At 43.7% G+C, this 15380-nt stretch overlaps 1 protein-coding gene across 5 annotated transcripts in view; it reads left to right on the forward strand.

Annotated features, from left to right (window-relative positions):
• MED12L (mediator complex subunit 12L) overlaps positions 1 to 15280 on the forward strand; it is a 347579-nt gene extending 332299 nt beyond the window's left edge. For all 5 annotated transcript variants that reach the window (XM_043874754.1, XM_043874756.1, XM_043874753.1 and 2 more), the window contains 5 exons: positions 216 to 445; positions 2085 to 2241; positions 5048 to 5143; positions 11338 to 11419; positions 12858 to 15280. In XM_043874754.1, coding sequence (XP_043730689.1) covers positions 216 to 445; positions 2085 to 2241; positions 5048 to 5143; positions 11338 to 11419; positions 12858 to 12910 — 618 coding nt within the window. In that variant the 3' untranslated portion in view covers positions 12911 to 15280. The remainder of the gene's footprint in view (positions 1 to 215; positions 446 to 2084; positions 2242 to 5047; positions 5144 to 11337; positions 11420 to 12857) is intronic.
• Positions 15281 to 15380: the final 100 nt, after the last annotated feature.

Here is a 15380-nt window from a genome sequence, read left to right on the forward strand (position 1 = left end):
ACTTTTTGGTGAATCAGTACACAAATTCATCCTATAATTTTCTGACTCTTCTCTTGGCCTCCAGAGTAGTCTTCCTCATATTTTGAGTTAAAAGAGCCTTGGAGAACAGCAGATCTCAGGGAGCTCCTCCTGGCTTTGTTTTTGCCCTGTGTGTCTTAGCGATAGGAAAGCTGGTAAATGGAAACGCTGACTTCTCCCCTTGTGCCTGCCTGCAGACCATGCCCCAGGGCTACACAATGTATGGAACCCAGATGCCTTTGCAGCAGACCCCTCAGCAGCAGGCTGGCAGCGTGGTCCTGTCTCCTACCTATAATTCCAGAACCTATCCGGCCGCTCACTCCAACCCAGCGCTCATGGAGAGACTCAGACAGATGCAGCAGCCGCCGAGCGGCTACGTTCAGCAGCAGGCGTCACCATACCTGCAGCCCCTGACCGGCTCCCAGAGGTGATGCATGTGGAAATGGTTACAGTGGTGGCCACTCAAATCCTCATCTTTACTGCGCTTCCCTCAGGATATGGTGTTTTATAATTGTTCTTATGAGCTTGCTTATTTTCACATCATTTTCTTTCTGTCGTCTCATTTTTAGCAGCATCCAGATTGTGGTTCGAAAGAAGCAATGCCCCGTTTATTTCATTCAAGGCTTGTTGTTTGACTCACATCTCCCTTAGTATTTGTGTAATATTTTTCAGTGATAACACTATGTTAGCTCCAGTGTTCTTTTTTCCTTCTCTTTTATAAAAAGGTTTTAATTTGTTAAAACCTTTTTTTAATAGATAAAAAATTGTTGCTTATCCCTAGCAATGCCTTACTAGAATATGTTGATTGGCACCTTAAAGCCTGTGATTACAGTTCTCATCATACGTGGTGTGCACAACCGTTCTGTTAAATATCTCAGTTTTTACCTTTTCCACTTCAGAAATGGCTGGCAAAACAGGGCCACGAATGTCTCTTCCTCAGTTCTTGCTTAACTGGAAGTTGTAGACATAGTGTATGACTGAACTGTCCGTCAGAGCAGCTACTAGCCACGAGGGCTGTTTTAATTTAGACTAATGAAAGTTAAGTTTAAAAATGTTGTTCCTCAGCTCTCAGTCACAGCAGTCACATCTCAAGTGTTCCTTAACCACATGCGGCCAGCGGGACCGGCTTTGAAGACCTGTGATCTGTGCGGTCAGGCAGGGCTGTGTGTCTCGAGAGGCCTGTGCGGTCGCTATTAACGCTCCGCTGTCACTCACTTGAGCGTCTTCCTCATTTTTGATCGGAGAGCCCTGCGTTCTGTTTTGCATTGAGACCCAGAAACTGCGTAGCCGGCGGCCGGTGGCTGTCTTCCTGGACAGCGCAGACGCCGTGGCCGTGGGATGTGCTGCGTGGCGTCGGTCAGGGGAACTGAGTTCCTGCAGAATGTCGGAGTTTGCTCTCCCATGGACAGCAGCTTTGCCCTTGTGTGTTACGGTCAAAGAGTGCGTGCAGGTCGACTCCAAGTAATCGCCATTTGGAGAACCGGCACGGTTGATGGCAGCACATTTGGGAACATGAATAAATTCAGAAAACATGCATTGTATTTATTATTTGTCTGGTAAGTGGCAACATACCATACTGCCTAAGAAACCGAACTTCAGAGCCCAGAGTTCTGGGTTTAAATGCCAGCCATGCCACTGCCTGTCTTGCTGCCTTTGGTAACTTATTCTCCAGCTGTTTTCTCACTTTAAAAGTAGGGCTCACAGGACTGCTGAGCGTGAAGGAGGGCTGTGGGGGTCGTAAACGAAATAACAGATTTCAGATTTTTCCCACAGCGCCCGCTCCAGGTAAAACGCTTGGTTAATGTCACTTATTAGAAACTATCGGAGCATTTTTAACAAGTAATTTACGCGTGTTGCAATCTCACTGTAAGTAGCAAGCATGCTTGCTGTCCTTTGCCAAGTGATACCTGAGAATCTAGGTGACCTTAACCGCTGGCCTTTGTTGCATCTGAACTGTACAAAGTGATTATTGTTTCTTTGTGAGTATGTGTCCAGCTCCCACGGCAGTGACTAAAACCTTTGACGGCACACTTGGGCCTGAAAACAAGTTCTTTCTTCCTCACCAGGCTGAATCATCAGTCGCTTCAGCAGAGCCCTCTGGTGGGCGGAGGAATCGACGCGGTGCTGACTTCCGCACATCCAACCCTTCCCTCAGGGCCCTTGTCTCAGGACCCGCTGAGACCCAGACAGCCACAGGTCCGACAGCAGCCCCGGCTCCTCCAGGTAGGGGCTGGGAGTGAGCGAATCGTGGGTGGACTCCTCAGCAGCCTTAAGAAATAACAGATGCTTCAGACTATAATTTCCGAGTTCCAAGGAACCCTGTGTATTTGACACTAGGAGCTAAATTGGTGTCATTTAGTTCCAGTTTGGCAGGGGTCTTCCTCCCTGCATCCACCAGGTTGCTGTGGGCAGGAGAGAACATAACGTAGACATCCCTTTGCCGTTCACGAAGGTTCGGGAGGGTCACTGGATGCCTTTATCTTGATAGTGCAAGCCTCAGTTTCCCCAGTCACTGTTTAACTACAGACCATGTGATTTGAGTTCAGAATTTCTTGTGTGTGTTTTTCTTTTTTTTTAAATTGAGCTGTCCAGAGTTTTCATCATATTTCTAGAGGGGCCTGTAATGCCTGTAAATGTTCTGCTTAACACCTCTAGTCTGATGGGGCTGTGAAGTTGGAGAGACGTAAGGAGGATGTTTCAAAGGGATATTTTATCTTGTCTCTGGTAGTATCCAGACACTTGTCCCTTTGCTTATTCATCATAAATATTTGAGTCTTCTAAATAAAGAACTCTTCCTCTCAACACATTCTGACCTCTGCCTCTGTTGTTTAGGGAATGCAAGCTATTAGGTTTTGCCAGTTCCATTTATATTTATTATCAGCAAGCTCGTCCTGTGTTATTGGACTGGAAATTGCTTGATGAGTCTATACAGTGGACTCTAACGTTATCAACAATCCAGCTTAAGATGCACCGTCCTTTTATGCATTTCTAAGAAAGGAGAAGAGAGCAACCCCAGGAATGGCTGCGCCAGTAAAACTGGGGTCCCCAAGGGTGATCGGGGGTTATGGTCTTCATGTGAGGTTGTTGAGAAATAAACTAGTTGTGCAGAAAAGGGCAGCAGAGGAACTCTCATGTCTCAACCTTGACACTGATGGTGGGAAGGAAATGTTTGAACCATTAGCTGACATGGGTTTCAGGTCTGAATTCAGTATGATCCAGCGAATTCTGGCTGGCGGTGCCATCAGGTGGACAACTGAAGCCAACACAAGTCTTCAACAAAACTGCACTCCACAATTATAAGATGCTGTGAATTACATCCGGTTCTCACCTGTTAACATGTGGAAAATTGAGAAAGCATTTGGGAACTGATTTCAGGGAGTGTGGCCTACAGACGGCCACCCCACTCACTGCACGCAGTCTCCAGCATGGTCAGAACCTCTCTAGCTTTATCATAAGTAAGATGGAGATGATTATAGTGCCCACTTCTTACATGTATAGTGAAAATCTAATAAGAATATACAAGTAAAGCACTTATTTGGTAATACTATCGTTAATATGACTGTTAATACTTGTAGTGATATTTTCTTGAGTCACAGTTTTCCTCAAGTTCTGAGAATAGGTTTCAGAACTTTCTATGACTGGTGTTTACATTTTCTTCTGTTTTAAAATATCTCATTTCCAAATCACGGAGGAAAGTTGTTACATTATGTATTTACCACTTCCTATCTTCCACTACTATTTTTTACTGCAAATTTTGAGAATCTTTCTTATTGGTTACTGTGTACTTTTTAACCCAATTCACATGATAATGTCCTAATAATTTTTTCATTACCAGCACATTCCTTGGAGATTAGGAAAAATTATTTGTTTCTGCATCCAATTTACACTTTTTCCTTTTTTGGTGACTGGCTTCCTCCATAAAGAGACAGATTAATAATTACAAAGTTGGGTTGACTTTTCCTGAACAGGCTCGCAGAGAGCCCAATGGGGAATTGGTTTCCTATTGCAGTTGCTGTATGTCTGATCCAACTTGCATTTTTCATGGTGGAAATGGCCCACCCAGACCTCAGCTCGGATTCCAAATCCAAGACCCTTGTCACTTAGAGAAAAGTGCCATCTGACAATAGCCATTGATTACCTTGCCCTAAAGAAGATAATTTGGGAGAGAGTATGCCAACCAAGTGGACAATGCAGAAGATGAAAAGCAGTCTGGTGCTAACATCATCAGGATGAAGTGTTTGGGTGGAGGAGACTTTAAAGTTCGAAGACAAACTACCTCCTAATATTTTCTGCTCCTCTGTCATGTCCCACCAGATGGGTGTCTAGTTTATGTCTAGTTTATAATTCTTTTGTGACTTGGAGGTTTTTCCCAAGAGCCATATATTTGAGCCAGTGTTCATGGACATAAGCTTACAATTTTATGCTGGTAATTTACACCAGGACTTCTCACATCTAAATCTTCTTTTAAAAAAAATAAATAAATTCAGGAGTTCCTTTGGGTGTCATAAGGGATGAAAAGATAACTAGTGAGCAGTCCTTGTCTCACCTGGTAGCGTAAGATGGGATAAAGTACATGGAAGGGCAAATGGCACGAATGGAAATGGTTAAGTACAAAGAATGTCCCTGGAGGGTGTCAGGTGGCTTAGCCTGTGATCACTGGGACTCCAGTGGCGGAGATCCTTAGTGCTGGAGTAGTCTGAGGGTGTGTGGAGGAGCAGTTGTGTTGCCCTTGAAGGATGAGTGATGTGTGGCAAGAAAAAGATGGAGGAGGCAGGTGCATGTCATCTTCGTTAGAACAGAATAATCAGGTAGAAGGTATATTGGGGGAGGAAATTGGAGTGATCCTGTGGCCGTGGTTTAGTCACTAAGTCGTGTCCGACTCTTGCAACCCCGTGGACTGTAGCCTGCCGGGCTTCTCTGTCCTTGGGATTCTCCAGGCAAGAATACTGGAGTGGGTTGCCATTTCCTTCTCCATGGAATGATATTAACCTCATACTTTAGCTGTGTAATTCTTTTTCTTTCTTTCCAGATGCAGCAGCCCCAGCAGCCCCCCCAGCCTCAGGGGTCCTCGCAGACCCAGAGTCAGACCCTTGGTCTCCAGACAATGCAGCCCCAGCAGCCTCTGGTAAGGCCTAGCATTTGAAAACCAAACGTTCGGGTTTCTTTTTTTCTTTTTTGCTGAAGTTCTTCAAAGGCAGACTGTGTTTTGTCATGTCCCATAAGATTGTTAAGAACTGAAAAAACCCTAAATATACCCTGCTGGTTTCTTCCCTAGAACTTTATCAGAGAAGGATTGTGTTACTGTTGTAGTCAGTTTATTTGTTTTCATGGAAGATATAAATAAATATTTAGGGTTCAATAGGTCATATAATTTTTCCTCTTCAAATTTCTTTAGACCTCTTCATTCTATGGACTAAATGTTTATATTGAGAAACCAAGTTTTTTGTAAACAATGTTAAAATGATAACTTACCATGGGTATGCTTAGAAGATTATCATACTTGGCTTTGAGTTTCCTTTGAGTAGAGTACTTTCTAAAGTATCATCTTTATTGATGTAAAAGAAACTCCCAATTTTAGCCTGTGTTGGCATTTGCTGCAAGAATTTTCATGGAATTCATTTCATATAATTTCGTGAATTTTTCATGTAATCTTTTAATTTGCTTCTGTGGCTTTGTAAACCACATTCTGAAATGTCATGCATAGTATCAAGCAACGTGTGCCAAACCTCAATAGTTTTTACTTTTACCAGTGCCATATACATTCTTTATTATTTACCTACTATTTGTCTTTAAATTGCCTCTTTTCCTACTTCCTTGAACATACTCTAAAAAGAAGCGTTTTATCACTGCCATCAATGGTAGTGGGCACATCCCTTGTCCTGTGTTGAAAATGCCTGTGAAAATAGGTACTTACTCTGCGGGTAATTCAGCCACAGGAGTTGGGTGAGTGAGCACATGCCTGAGATGGGCTGTATGACTGCATGCCTCTCACACTGTGGGAAACACTGATGTAGATTCTTTTCTAAGACAGAATTTGAAATATGGGTGGTTTTTCAGTTTTTAGTAAGAAGGAACAGTATGGCCAGGGCTCTTGTATATTAGGTGGGGTAGAGTGAGATTAGGTGGTAATGGGCTGATAATGCCCCCATAAGATGGAAATTGGACACCTTAAGGGAATTTAATACACCCCTGCATTGGCCAGGTTGATCTTCGTTTTTAAAGAAATCCTTGAAATGTAATAGACTGCAGCCATGAAATTAAAAGACGCTTGTTCCTTGGAAGAAAAGCTATGACCAATCTAGACAGCATATTAAAAACAGAGACATTAGTCTGCCAGCAAACGTCCATCTAGTTAAAGCTATGGTTTTTCCAGTAGTCATGTATAGATGTGAGAGTTGGACTATAAAGAAAGCTGAGGACCAAAGAATTGATGCTTTTTGAACTGTGGTGTTGGAGAAGACTCTTGAGAATCCCTTGGACTACAAGGAGATCCAGTCTGTCAATCCTAAAGGAAATGAGTCCTGAATATTCATTGGAAGGACTGATGTTGAAGCTGAAACTCCAATACTTTGGCCACCTGATGGGAAGAACTGACTCATTTGAAAGACTCTGATGCTGGGAAAGATTGAAGGCGGGAGGAGAAGGGGACGACAGAGGATGAGATGGTTGGATGGCATCACCAACGTGATGGACATGAGTTTGAGTAAGCTCTGGGAGTTAGCGATGGACAGGGAACCTGGCATGCTGCAGTCCATGGGGTCGTAAAGAGTTGGACACGATTGAGTGACTGAACTGACTGGGAAAAAAAAAATTGATTCTATCACAGAGTTAAAATTATATGACTGGGGTGGAAATTAACTTCAAACTCTTTCCATTATAATTGTTGGCAGAAGTTCCACTTACACAGAACCGAGAGGAGACCCAGGTCCCATATTGCACTAGAATTAAGCATATCTCATACAGCAAAATTTAGTACCTATCTGCTCTTGTAATAGTTTCATAAATGTTTAGTAATTTTTTTGTGTGTAGAGAGCATATATCACACATTCAGCGTTGACTTCTAGGTCAGTATTGATGTGTTTTAATGCAGCAGGTTGTATTTCATTCACTGGCTTAAGACACTTCCATCCCAGGGACTGAGTGGGTCAGTCAGGTCAGACTCGTGATTCTTCTTCAGTGTATTCCAAGGAAAATAATTCCAGAGAAACAAAGACCTCCGTTCACAGTCATCTACATAGAAAGTAAAATCCACAGTAGGCTTTTTCTTTTTTTTTTTAAGCTTTAAAAAGCTCCCTTGAGAAGCACATGTTTTATTTTGATACTTAGAGCAATGCATTATCTGCTGCTGCTCAGTCAGTCGCGTCCAACTCTGTGCGACATCATGGACTGTGGCCCGCCAGCCTCCTCTGTCCATGGGATTCTCCAAGCAAGAGTACTGCAGTGGGCTGCCATGCCCTCCTCCAGCGGGTCTTCCCAACCCCAGGTCTCCTGCATTGCAGGCAGATTCTTTACCACTGAGCCACCGGGGAAGCCCGACTCATTACAATCTAGTCAGCAGCCATTAAAGGCAGATGTGTTGTACATCCTAAGTTTTAAGATGAACTGAGAAACTTATCACTTAGAGTGATAGACTTCAGATAATTTCCAAATTAGAAGTTATAGGGATGACCAGTGATCTCAGACTTTTGCATCAGTATAATTCTTTTTTGCATGCTTAATTACAGCATCCTTATTTACATATCCTCTTAAGCTTATTATTAATATAAAGCATGTTTGTCATGTGAATAGCTGTGAAGAAGTCAGTCCATCGTATTGCCCTGCTATTACTTGTTTAGCCACCCTACCCACTGTTGAACATTTAGATCATTCCTAGTTGCACCTTAGTGATGCTGGGGGTATTTTGTTATATATTCCATTGCTCTTTTTTTTTCCTTTCTCTTCACAGTGAAAGAAAATAGAAGTATAAGAAAAAGGTTCTAGTTGTATATTTTCAGAAGAGCCGTGACACAAAGCCTCAGCAATATTAACACAATTTATTTCTTTTTATCTTTAGGTACAGTTCCTTTTTTATTAGTTATATGTATTGTATTTATTATAATCGTCTCTAGCAGATCCAGTTCTTGCTCCTGGCTAGTGTTCTTCCTTCCCTGCTTGTCTGCTTGCTGGTGACAGAGTGGTAAACTGGCCATTGGAGAGACACCAGCTCGGACGCACTCACAGCTGTCCTTCCCGCAGACTCAGGGGAGAAGGGATGGTGCTAACGTGGCCTCCACCCTCCTCATGACTTGCCCTCCTGCTGTCTGGTGACATCCACAAGTCTACACGTGTATACTCAGAGGTGCAGTGGAGGCCAGCACGGTGCCTAAGGTCGCGGAGCACAGAGGTGATGTGCCAGGCTCGCTTTCTGCCACCAAATGGCTTAGAGTCGTCGAAAGCTGTTAGATGGCAGCCTGGCCCCTGGAAAGTGGTGGAAGCCTGGTGTGGTTGTGTTTGTTTGCCAGGGCTGTTGTAGTGATATACCACCAAGGGTGTGGCTTGAACGATCAGAAATTTAGGGTCCCACCGTTCTGGAGGCTAGAAGTGCAAGATCATCGAGTCAGTGGAGCCAGTTTCTCCCGAGAGCCTGAGTCACACCTCTCTCTGAGCTTCTGATTGTTTCCTGGCAATCTTGGGCATTCCTCGGCTCACACACACATCACCCGATCTTCCCCTTCATCCTTTCATGATATTCTCCCTGTGTTTGTGTCCAAATTTCCCTTTTTTTAAAAAAAAAAAAAGGCTTTGTTTCCAACTGAAGTCACTTTCCGATGTACTGATAGTTAGGACGCTAGTGAGTCTTTTGGGGAGAAAATAATTCAACCCCTAACAGAGGTCAAGAGGAGTAGGAGAAGTATGGGAAGCCTTGAAAGAGAAAGTTGAATGCAGGGGACCTCAAAATGCATTTGTATTTGATTTACTGCTTTTGACTACTGGTTCCTTATCAGGCTGTTTCCTTGCTGACAACAGCAGCTGGGTCATGTAGACAGTCATCATCAACACCCCTATGGGCAGGTTCGTCATTTCTATAAGTGTACCTACGAGTCAAAACGGACTTACAACAGAACCAGTGCTTTTTCAGAAAGTATCATCAGAAAATAGAGCTTTCCTCTAAGAAAGAAAATATGAGAAAAGCCCATGCTTACAAATTAAATCGGGAGTTGTCATCTGCTTACTTAAGTCACTTGTCTTCTGTGAAAGAAGAACATCTGGAAAAGAGTGGGTGCCCTTGCTGAAGAATTAGATTTGGCATCTCAGGCTTTAGTCTGTATTATGGTTATTGACTTGGAAAATACTTTTAAAGCTCATGAGTTGTTATGATTAAATTAACTATGTTAGCAGGCTGTGATTTTTTTCTTTAAAGTTGCTTCCAGCTTTTAAGAAAATAATGTTTACATTATCGTGCTCTGTAATTTCTTTTCATCAGGTTGCCATAGTTGGGTGGCCAGGAAAACATGCTAACAGAAAGCTTTGGAAAGATGGCTTTTAAAATTAACTGATTGTTGTGTTGATATCATACTGTGTTGAATACTTGCTTTTAAAAATACGCATAATGGCAGAAATAGATACTTAAATAATTGCATTAACTTTTAATCAAAGATAAGGGTAGAATTGTCATATAATTTTCCTCAAGGAGTTCATATGTTCCAGTCAGAAATTTTTCAGAATGCCTCTGGAACTCCAAATTAGCCAGATAATATTATTCTTCTTTTCAAGTGAAAAAAATTGGGTCCGTGGAACTTATTGAGCCAGATTGCCTTCCTTTGTATGAATATGGATCCACGTCCCCCCCCCCCACCAGAAGGAAAAAGAGAAGTCATATTTACGGAAGGAGGTGTGGGGAAGGCGTCCTTGGGAGATTTGTGGCGACAGCTCTGATACTTTTGGTTTCTTTTTTTCACTGAGAAGAAAAACTAGTGCAGATTGAAAAAAAAAGGCTCAGTGGAAGTTGCTAGTTAGCTTGCAAATGAACACCTGCTCAGTACTCTGAAATCCACTGGCTGCTGGCCCTCTCTGTGTCTGCCGTCTGGGACACGTGGTTCCGTCCACGTGCTCGGAAGAGGGGCCTGGGCAGCGCTGCAGTCTGTTCTGCCAAAGCTGGTGGAGGCAGGGCCGCGTCCTGTGGGTCAGAGGAGGTCTCTCGGAGCCTGGCGGCCGGCGGTACGGGTGTGAGCTGAGTGTGGCCTTGGTTCTGTGTCCCTTTGCTCACTGATGGTGGGGTCACAGGGCTCAGGACAGCTGTCAGGAGGCGAGGGCCGTGTTTGCTCCCTTTGGCGTCCTGGAATCCAGAAGAGCACCTGGATTTGGATAACTCGTTTGTTGGATGTCCCAGCAATGGAGCAAAACACCCAACACATTATTCCTAAGCAAAGGGACACATACCAGAGATTTGACTCTGCTTCTGCCCTGCCGTCTCCAGGGTGCGCCTCGCCCCCGCTGAGAGGTCAGGAGGTCAGTGGGCCAGCACTCCATCCCGAGGTGGGTGGGGGACGGGCCTGTGGGGTACATTAACTAATTCCCATGTGCATCTGATTAAGATAACCTTGCATCCGAACACATCCTTTGTTAGGATGGTCATAGGCCCGGCTGAAAGAAGCAGGGGAGAGGCGGAAAGAAAAGGAAGGCTGGAGTGGCACTCTGACATCTGAAGGTTGAGGGAAAAAGTCAGCACTATGAATGACGTTAACCAAAGGGGATGCTACTTCTGCCACATAGGGTTTTTTTTCCCCCTCTTTGGAATAACTACCGCACTTTCTTGTGTCGACTTAATGGCTGGAACCAGGGCACTCAGGCCCTCAGATTGTTCTACACACACAGGACTCTGGAAGCCGGCGCCTCCTCGAAGTGTGGTCCTCCTCGATGCCTCCCTGGTCTCATCCCTACCCAGCTTCCCTCCTCCACCAAGCAGGAAGGTGCAGTCCCGATGGGGTCCAGGCCTCTGCGCCCATGCTCTTGTCTCCATTCACCCAAGGCCAGGCCTGTGAGACTGGACCCAATCCTCCCGCCAGGCAGCTTTCAGTTTGCGGCTGCAAATGGTTTGTAATGTAGTGATACCAACTCATCAGCTGGTGATGGGTGAGGGAACAAGGATATGTGACCCCCAGGGCACCGCTGGGCTCCGTCCTCGGGGCTCCCCCGGGAAAGGCTCCGTCCCCACCTGGAGATGGGTTTGGAATGGATCAGGCCCTTTCAGGTGAAGGCCAGGTGTGGACCAGGCGTGGCTGCCGGCTTTCTGTCCTTACCTCCGCTGGGCGCTGACTCTCTCCTTTCTCCCGATGACAGTTCCCCAGGCAAGGCTTGCAGCAGACCCAGCAGCAACAGCAGACGGCTGCCCTGGTGCGGCAGCTCCAGAAGCAGCTCTCCAGTAAGTATGCTCCCTCGGAAACACGCGGCTTCCAGGAGGCGGAGCTACACGCCCTTGGCCGCTCCTCAAAAGCCTCAGTCTTCCTCACCGCTTTCCTGTTCGCTTTAGTCCTGGCTGTCCCTACTGTGTTCAGTCTTGATTTGAAGGCTTCTTTTCCTGCAAAAGCCCCAGTCTTTTCCTTGAGTTCAGCAAAGATGTCTTCCTCTTGCTCCCATCTGAGTCTAGGAATGTTTCTTTCCATTTGGAGGACCCCAAGAAACAACAGGTTCTTTTCTTGCAAAGCTAGATGCCCCCGAGAGCATCTTGGCTGATGCCCTCAAGTGTACTAGGGGGCAGGTTCGGCACTATGACATTACACGTGTTAATTCACTTAATTTCTAAACCACCTCATGTCGTTCAGTTGTATCCGACACTTTGTGACCCCTTAGACCATCAGGCTCCTCTGTCCATGAAATTCTCCAGACAAGAATACTAGAGTGGGTTGCCATGCCTTCCTCCAGGGGATCTTCTCAACCCAGGGATTGGACCTTGGTCTCCCACATTGCAGGCAGATTCTTTACCTGTGATAAGGTATTAATTGCTATTCCCATATTACAGATGAGAAAACATCTAGAGAACAGGGACACTGACTTGTCTGCCCAAGGTTCCTCAGCCAACAGCTGGGACTAAAACTCAGAGTGACTCGTTCCAGAGCCACCTTTATAGATTCTGCTGCGATATTAGCAGTCTCCTTTGTTGAATAAGGGCGGCGAAGCTGAGCTGCCCATTGCACGTCCCCAGAGGGCTCCGTCTGTGACGTAGTCTATGCATGGGGCCTCTGGATGTGAACAGCCCCACCAGAGTTGTGTGAGCAGTAGCTGTTTCTAAGCCCGTGTGGTTCCTTTGAACCTGTGCACGGTTCTTGTCTGTGTGCGCAGACATACGTGCGTAGGCATGTGCTCACGTCTCTCACACGCGGCCTTCTCACGTGCATACACTCTTGCTTGGTTCTCTCTGATGTATCTGTGGCCACTTGCAGAAAACTGCCCACTTCAAGATACTTCTCTTTCAACTATTACAGTGTCAGTTAAAGTAGAACCTCTGATGTGCTGTAATGAAGTTTAGAGAACCTTTAATGTTTTATGATACTTAACAGTCCTTTTTAATGTTAGTGTCTAGGTGGTTCAGGGATAGAGACTTTTGATGGGCCAGTGACCCACATCCCAAGGCCTTTTGCAGGCAGGTGCGGGGCCGTGATGTAGGGCTGGCCCCTCTGCAGAATGAATTCAAGGGTGCTGTGAAGACCTGGCCGCTCAAGTGTCTGACTAGCGTTAGGCTCCCGGGCCAGTCTGTTCTCCTGTTCCCGAGGCTGGTACTGAACGCAGTGACACGTGCATACCGTCTGTCTGTAGCATAATTTTGCATCTGCAATTTTGTTTGAATTTCTTTCTCTCGTTAGGTAACCAGCCACAGCAAGGAGTGACTCCCTACGGGCATCCTTCACACTTCTGAGTCTGGAAGAGGACAAAGATACAAACTTTTTTGTTTGCACTGAAAAATAGAAAATCACATTTAATGCATTAGTCATCTTCAGAAATGTCTGTTTGTTTTTTCATTTCTTTGAGGTTTTCTTATATTTTACGCCACATTTCATACAAAGGTGTTGAAACAAAAAGTGAAGGAAAGGGTTTGGTTTGGTTTCATTCAACTTGAAAAGTAGGTTTAAAAATGTAGGTCATGTGGGCCTACTGCAGGAAGAGTTTGGTAGCAGACTTTTTAAAATTGGTGCTCTTATTGAATCTCGTAGTTATAGAAAGAATGAATAATGGTGGATTTAAAATATTTATGTATTCATTGATGATGATTTTTTTTTTTTTTTGCAAACTGTGCCGGACCAAACTACTGATTTGAAAGGCATGTCAGATCTTGACAGGAAGGTGATCCATTTACTCCGCAGTCACCTTTGGTGGTGAAATGGACATCTATTTGCATTGCTCTAATTTAAAATATTTGTAATTTCATAAGCACTTTATGAACTTTGTTCTTATTTATGTAGGATTTTTCTTTGCTTTTGTTGTGGTCAAAAGGTGCTGAAACAGATTGTTGCTTAGAACCTAAACTTCTTAGATCAAGAACTTAACCCAAGGCTTCTGTGAGAGCCACTCCGAGGTACATGGAAACCCATTAGAAGTAGCTGTACTGAGTTTTTCCATGGCAAGATCATTGACCAGAGTCTTTGTGAAGGTACAGCATGTAAATTCTAAAGGCCGGAATGAACCACAGTGGAATTGATCCAACTATTTGCCAGATTTGGCAAAAATGACTCTGTCCAGTTTTGGTTCTCCTGAACCTTTATGCCAGCTTGAGGGGAAAAAAAAAAAATCTCGCAGCTGGCCTGAGATTCCACAGTGCTCAAACTTGACATGGTTTCCAGAGAGTATGGCCCCCAAGTCCAGAGGGCTCTGGTTTTCATAAGAGATGTATTTGCTGTTTATTTTATATGGTAAGTATTTGCTATTTTGAATTTAATTATTAATGTTGGTGTCTGTCTTGGTTGTGTATTGCATATACTGTATTTATAAATTGGTGCAAAAAGCACAAGTAAAGTAAATTATACATCAAATTTATTATAAAGAAATAGTAACTATTTTAACTTTGTTCAAGTATGTGGTAATTTGCTCCTATTAGAGTAAAAAATACAGTAAATTATTATCAGTTTGTGTAACTTAAGAGTATTCCATATAATATTTTTTTAGACTTAGATGCATAAAATTTTGAATGTGAAAAATTGCAGGGCATTTTAAAACATGTGGGGGAGTATTTTCCCATGTTCTGTGTCAATTCATTTTCTTTTGCCATGTGAATTTACATGTAATATAGTCGCACATACTGTGAATAGATTTGTCTATAATGAGCAAACCACGTAGAACTACTTTTTTTAACTGTAGCTGGTACAACTTCAGTAGATCATTTCCTTTGCCAGTCGTTATATAAATAATTTATATCTTCCTAGGTGGGTTACTCATTGCAAAGTCTGACTCATGCAAATGACCTCAAACCCATGTCCGCTCGCTTTGCCGCGGCAGCGTCCGTGTGAACTGCTTTGTACACTGTGAAACTATGTCACCCCAGCCCGCGCATTTCATGTTTACTCTGGGCTGGGAAAGGCTTTGCCAAAACATTAAAGACCATTCTTCCCACTCATTTAACACGTTCTATCTGCTTTCAGATGAATCTTGACATTGCAGCTAGTTTTGTATATCAGGTTTGGTTTTCTTGTCTTTTTTTTCCCCTTTTCAGAGTGATAGAGTTCATAAAGTTATTTTTCTTCAAAGTAATATATAACGACTGCCTTGGCAAAAACAACCGAAATGTGAATGTCGTGCCTAGTGAGTAGGAGTCATGTTCTGTCCTGATTGTTATTTTTCTTCTTTTCAAGAATTACTGGTGTTTGAAATGCCACTTTTCAGTTTGAACCGTATATATTTGTAGCTCAATATTGCAAACAGCAGTAAGACTGTTTCAAGAATGAGTGTTATAATTGCATAGCATTTGTATGCACTTTATATTTTGCAGAAGTTACTGAAATTAATTTATTAATCATTTTGCACATGAAAAGCTGTAGGGCATACCTTTTTGTTGCCGTCTCCTATTTTTTAGGTGGGAAAGCCTAAGATACGGTAAGGCCGTATGATTTGAAGATTCTATAGAGAGTCGAGGAAACACCTAGAACCGGTTTTCCCCTGTGTACTATACAGAGAGAAACCAAAATTTTCAATCTATTCTTATATTTCCTCCCACTTAATTCTCTCTCCCGTGAGTTTTCTTTTCTTTTTAGAATATGCATTAATTTGTCTTGAAATGATCACAAAGGATAACCCTGTCCTTTAGAAGAACCTTGGTAATTAGCTTGGTGAGAGAGAGAGGAGGTTATCTTGGGAAAAATGTGGCCCCCCCGTCCCCCTTAAAGACTTTGAAATAG

This window comes from Cervus elaphus, chromosome 19 (genome assembly GCF_910594005.1).
Source record: "Cervus elaphus chromosome 19, mCerEla1.1, whole genome shotgun sequence".
Lineage (NCBI taxonomy): Eukaryota > Metazoa > Chordata > Mammalia > Artiodactyla > Cervidae > Cervus > Cervus elaphus.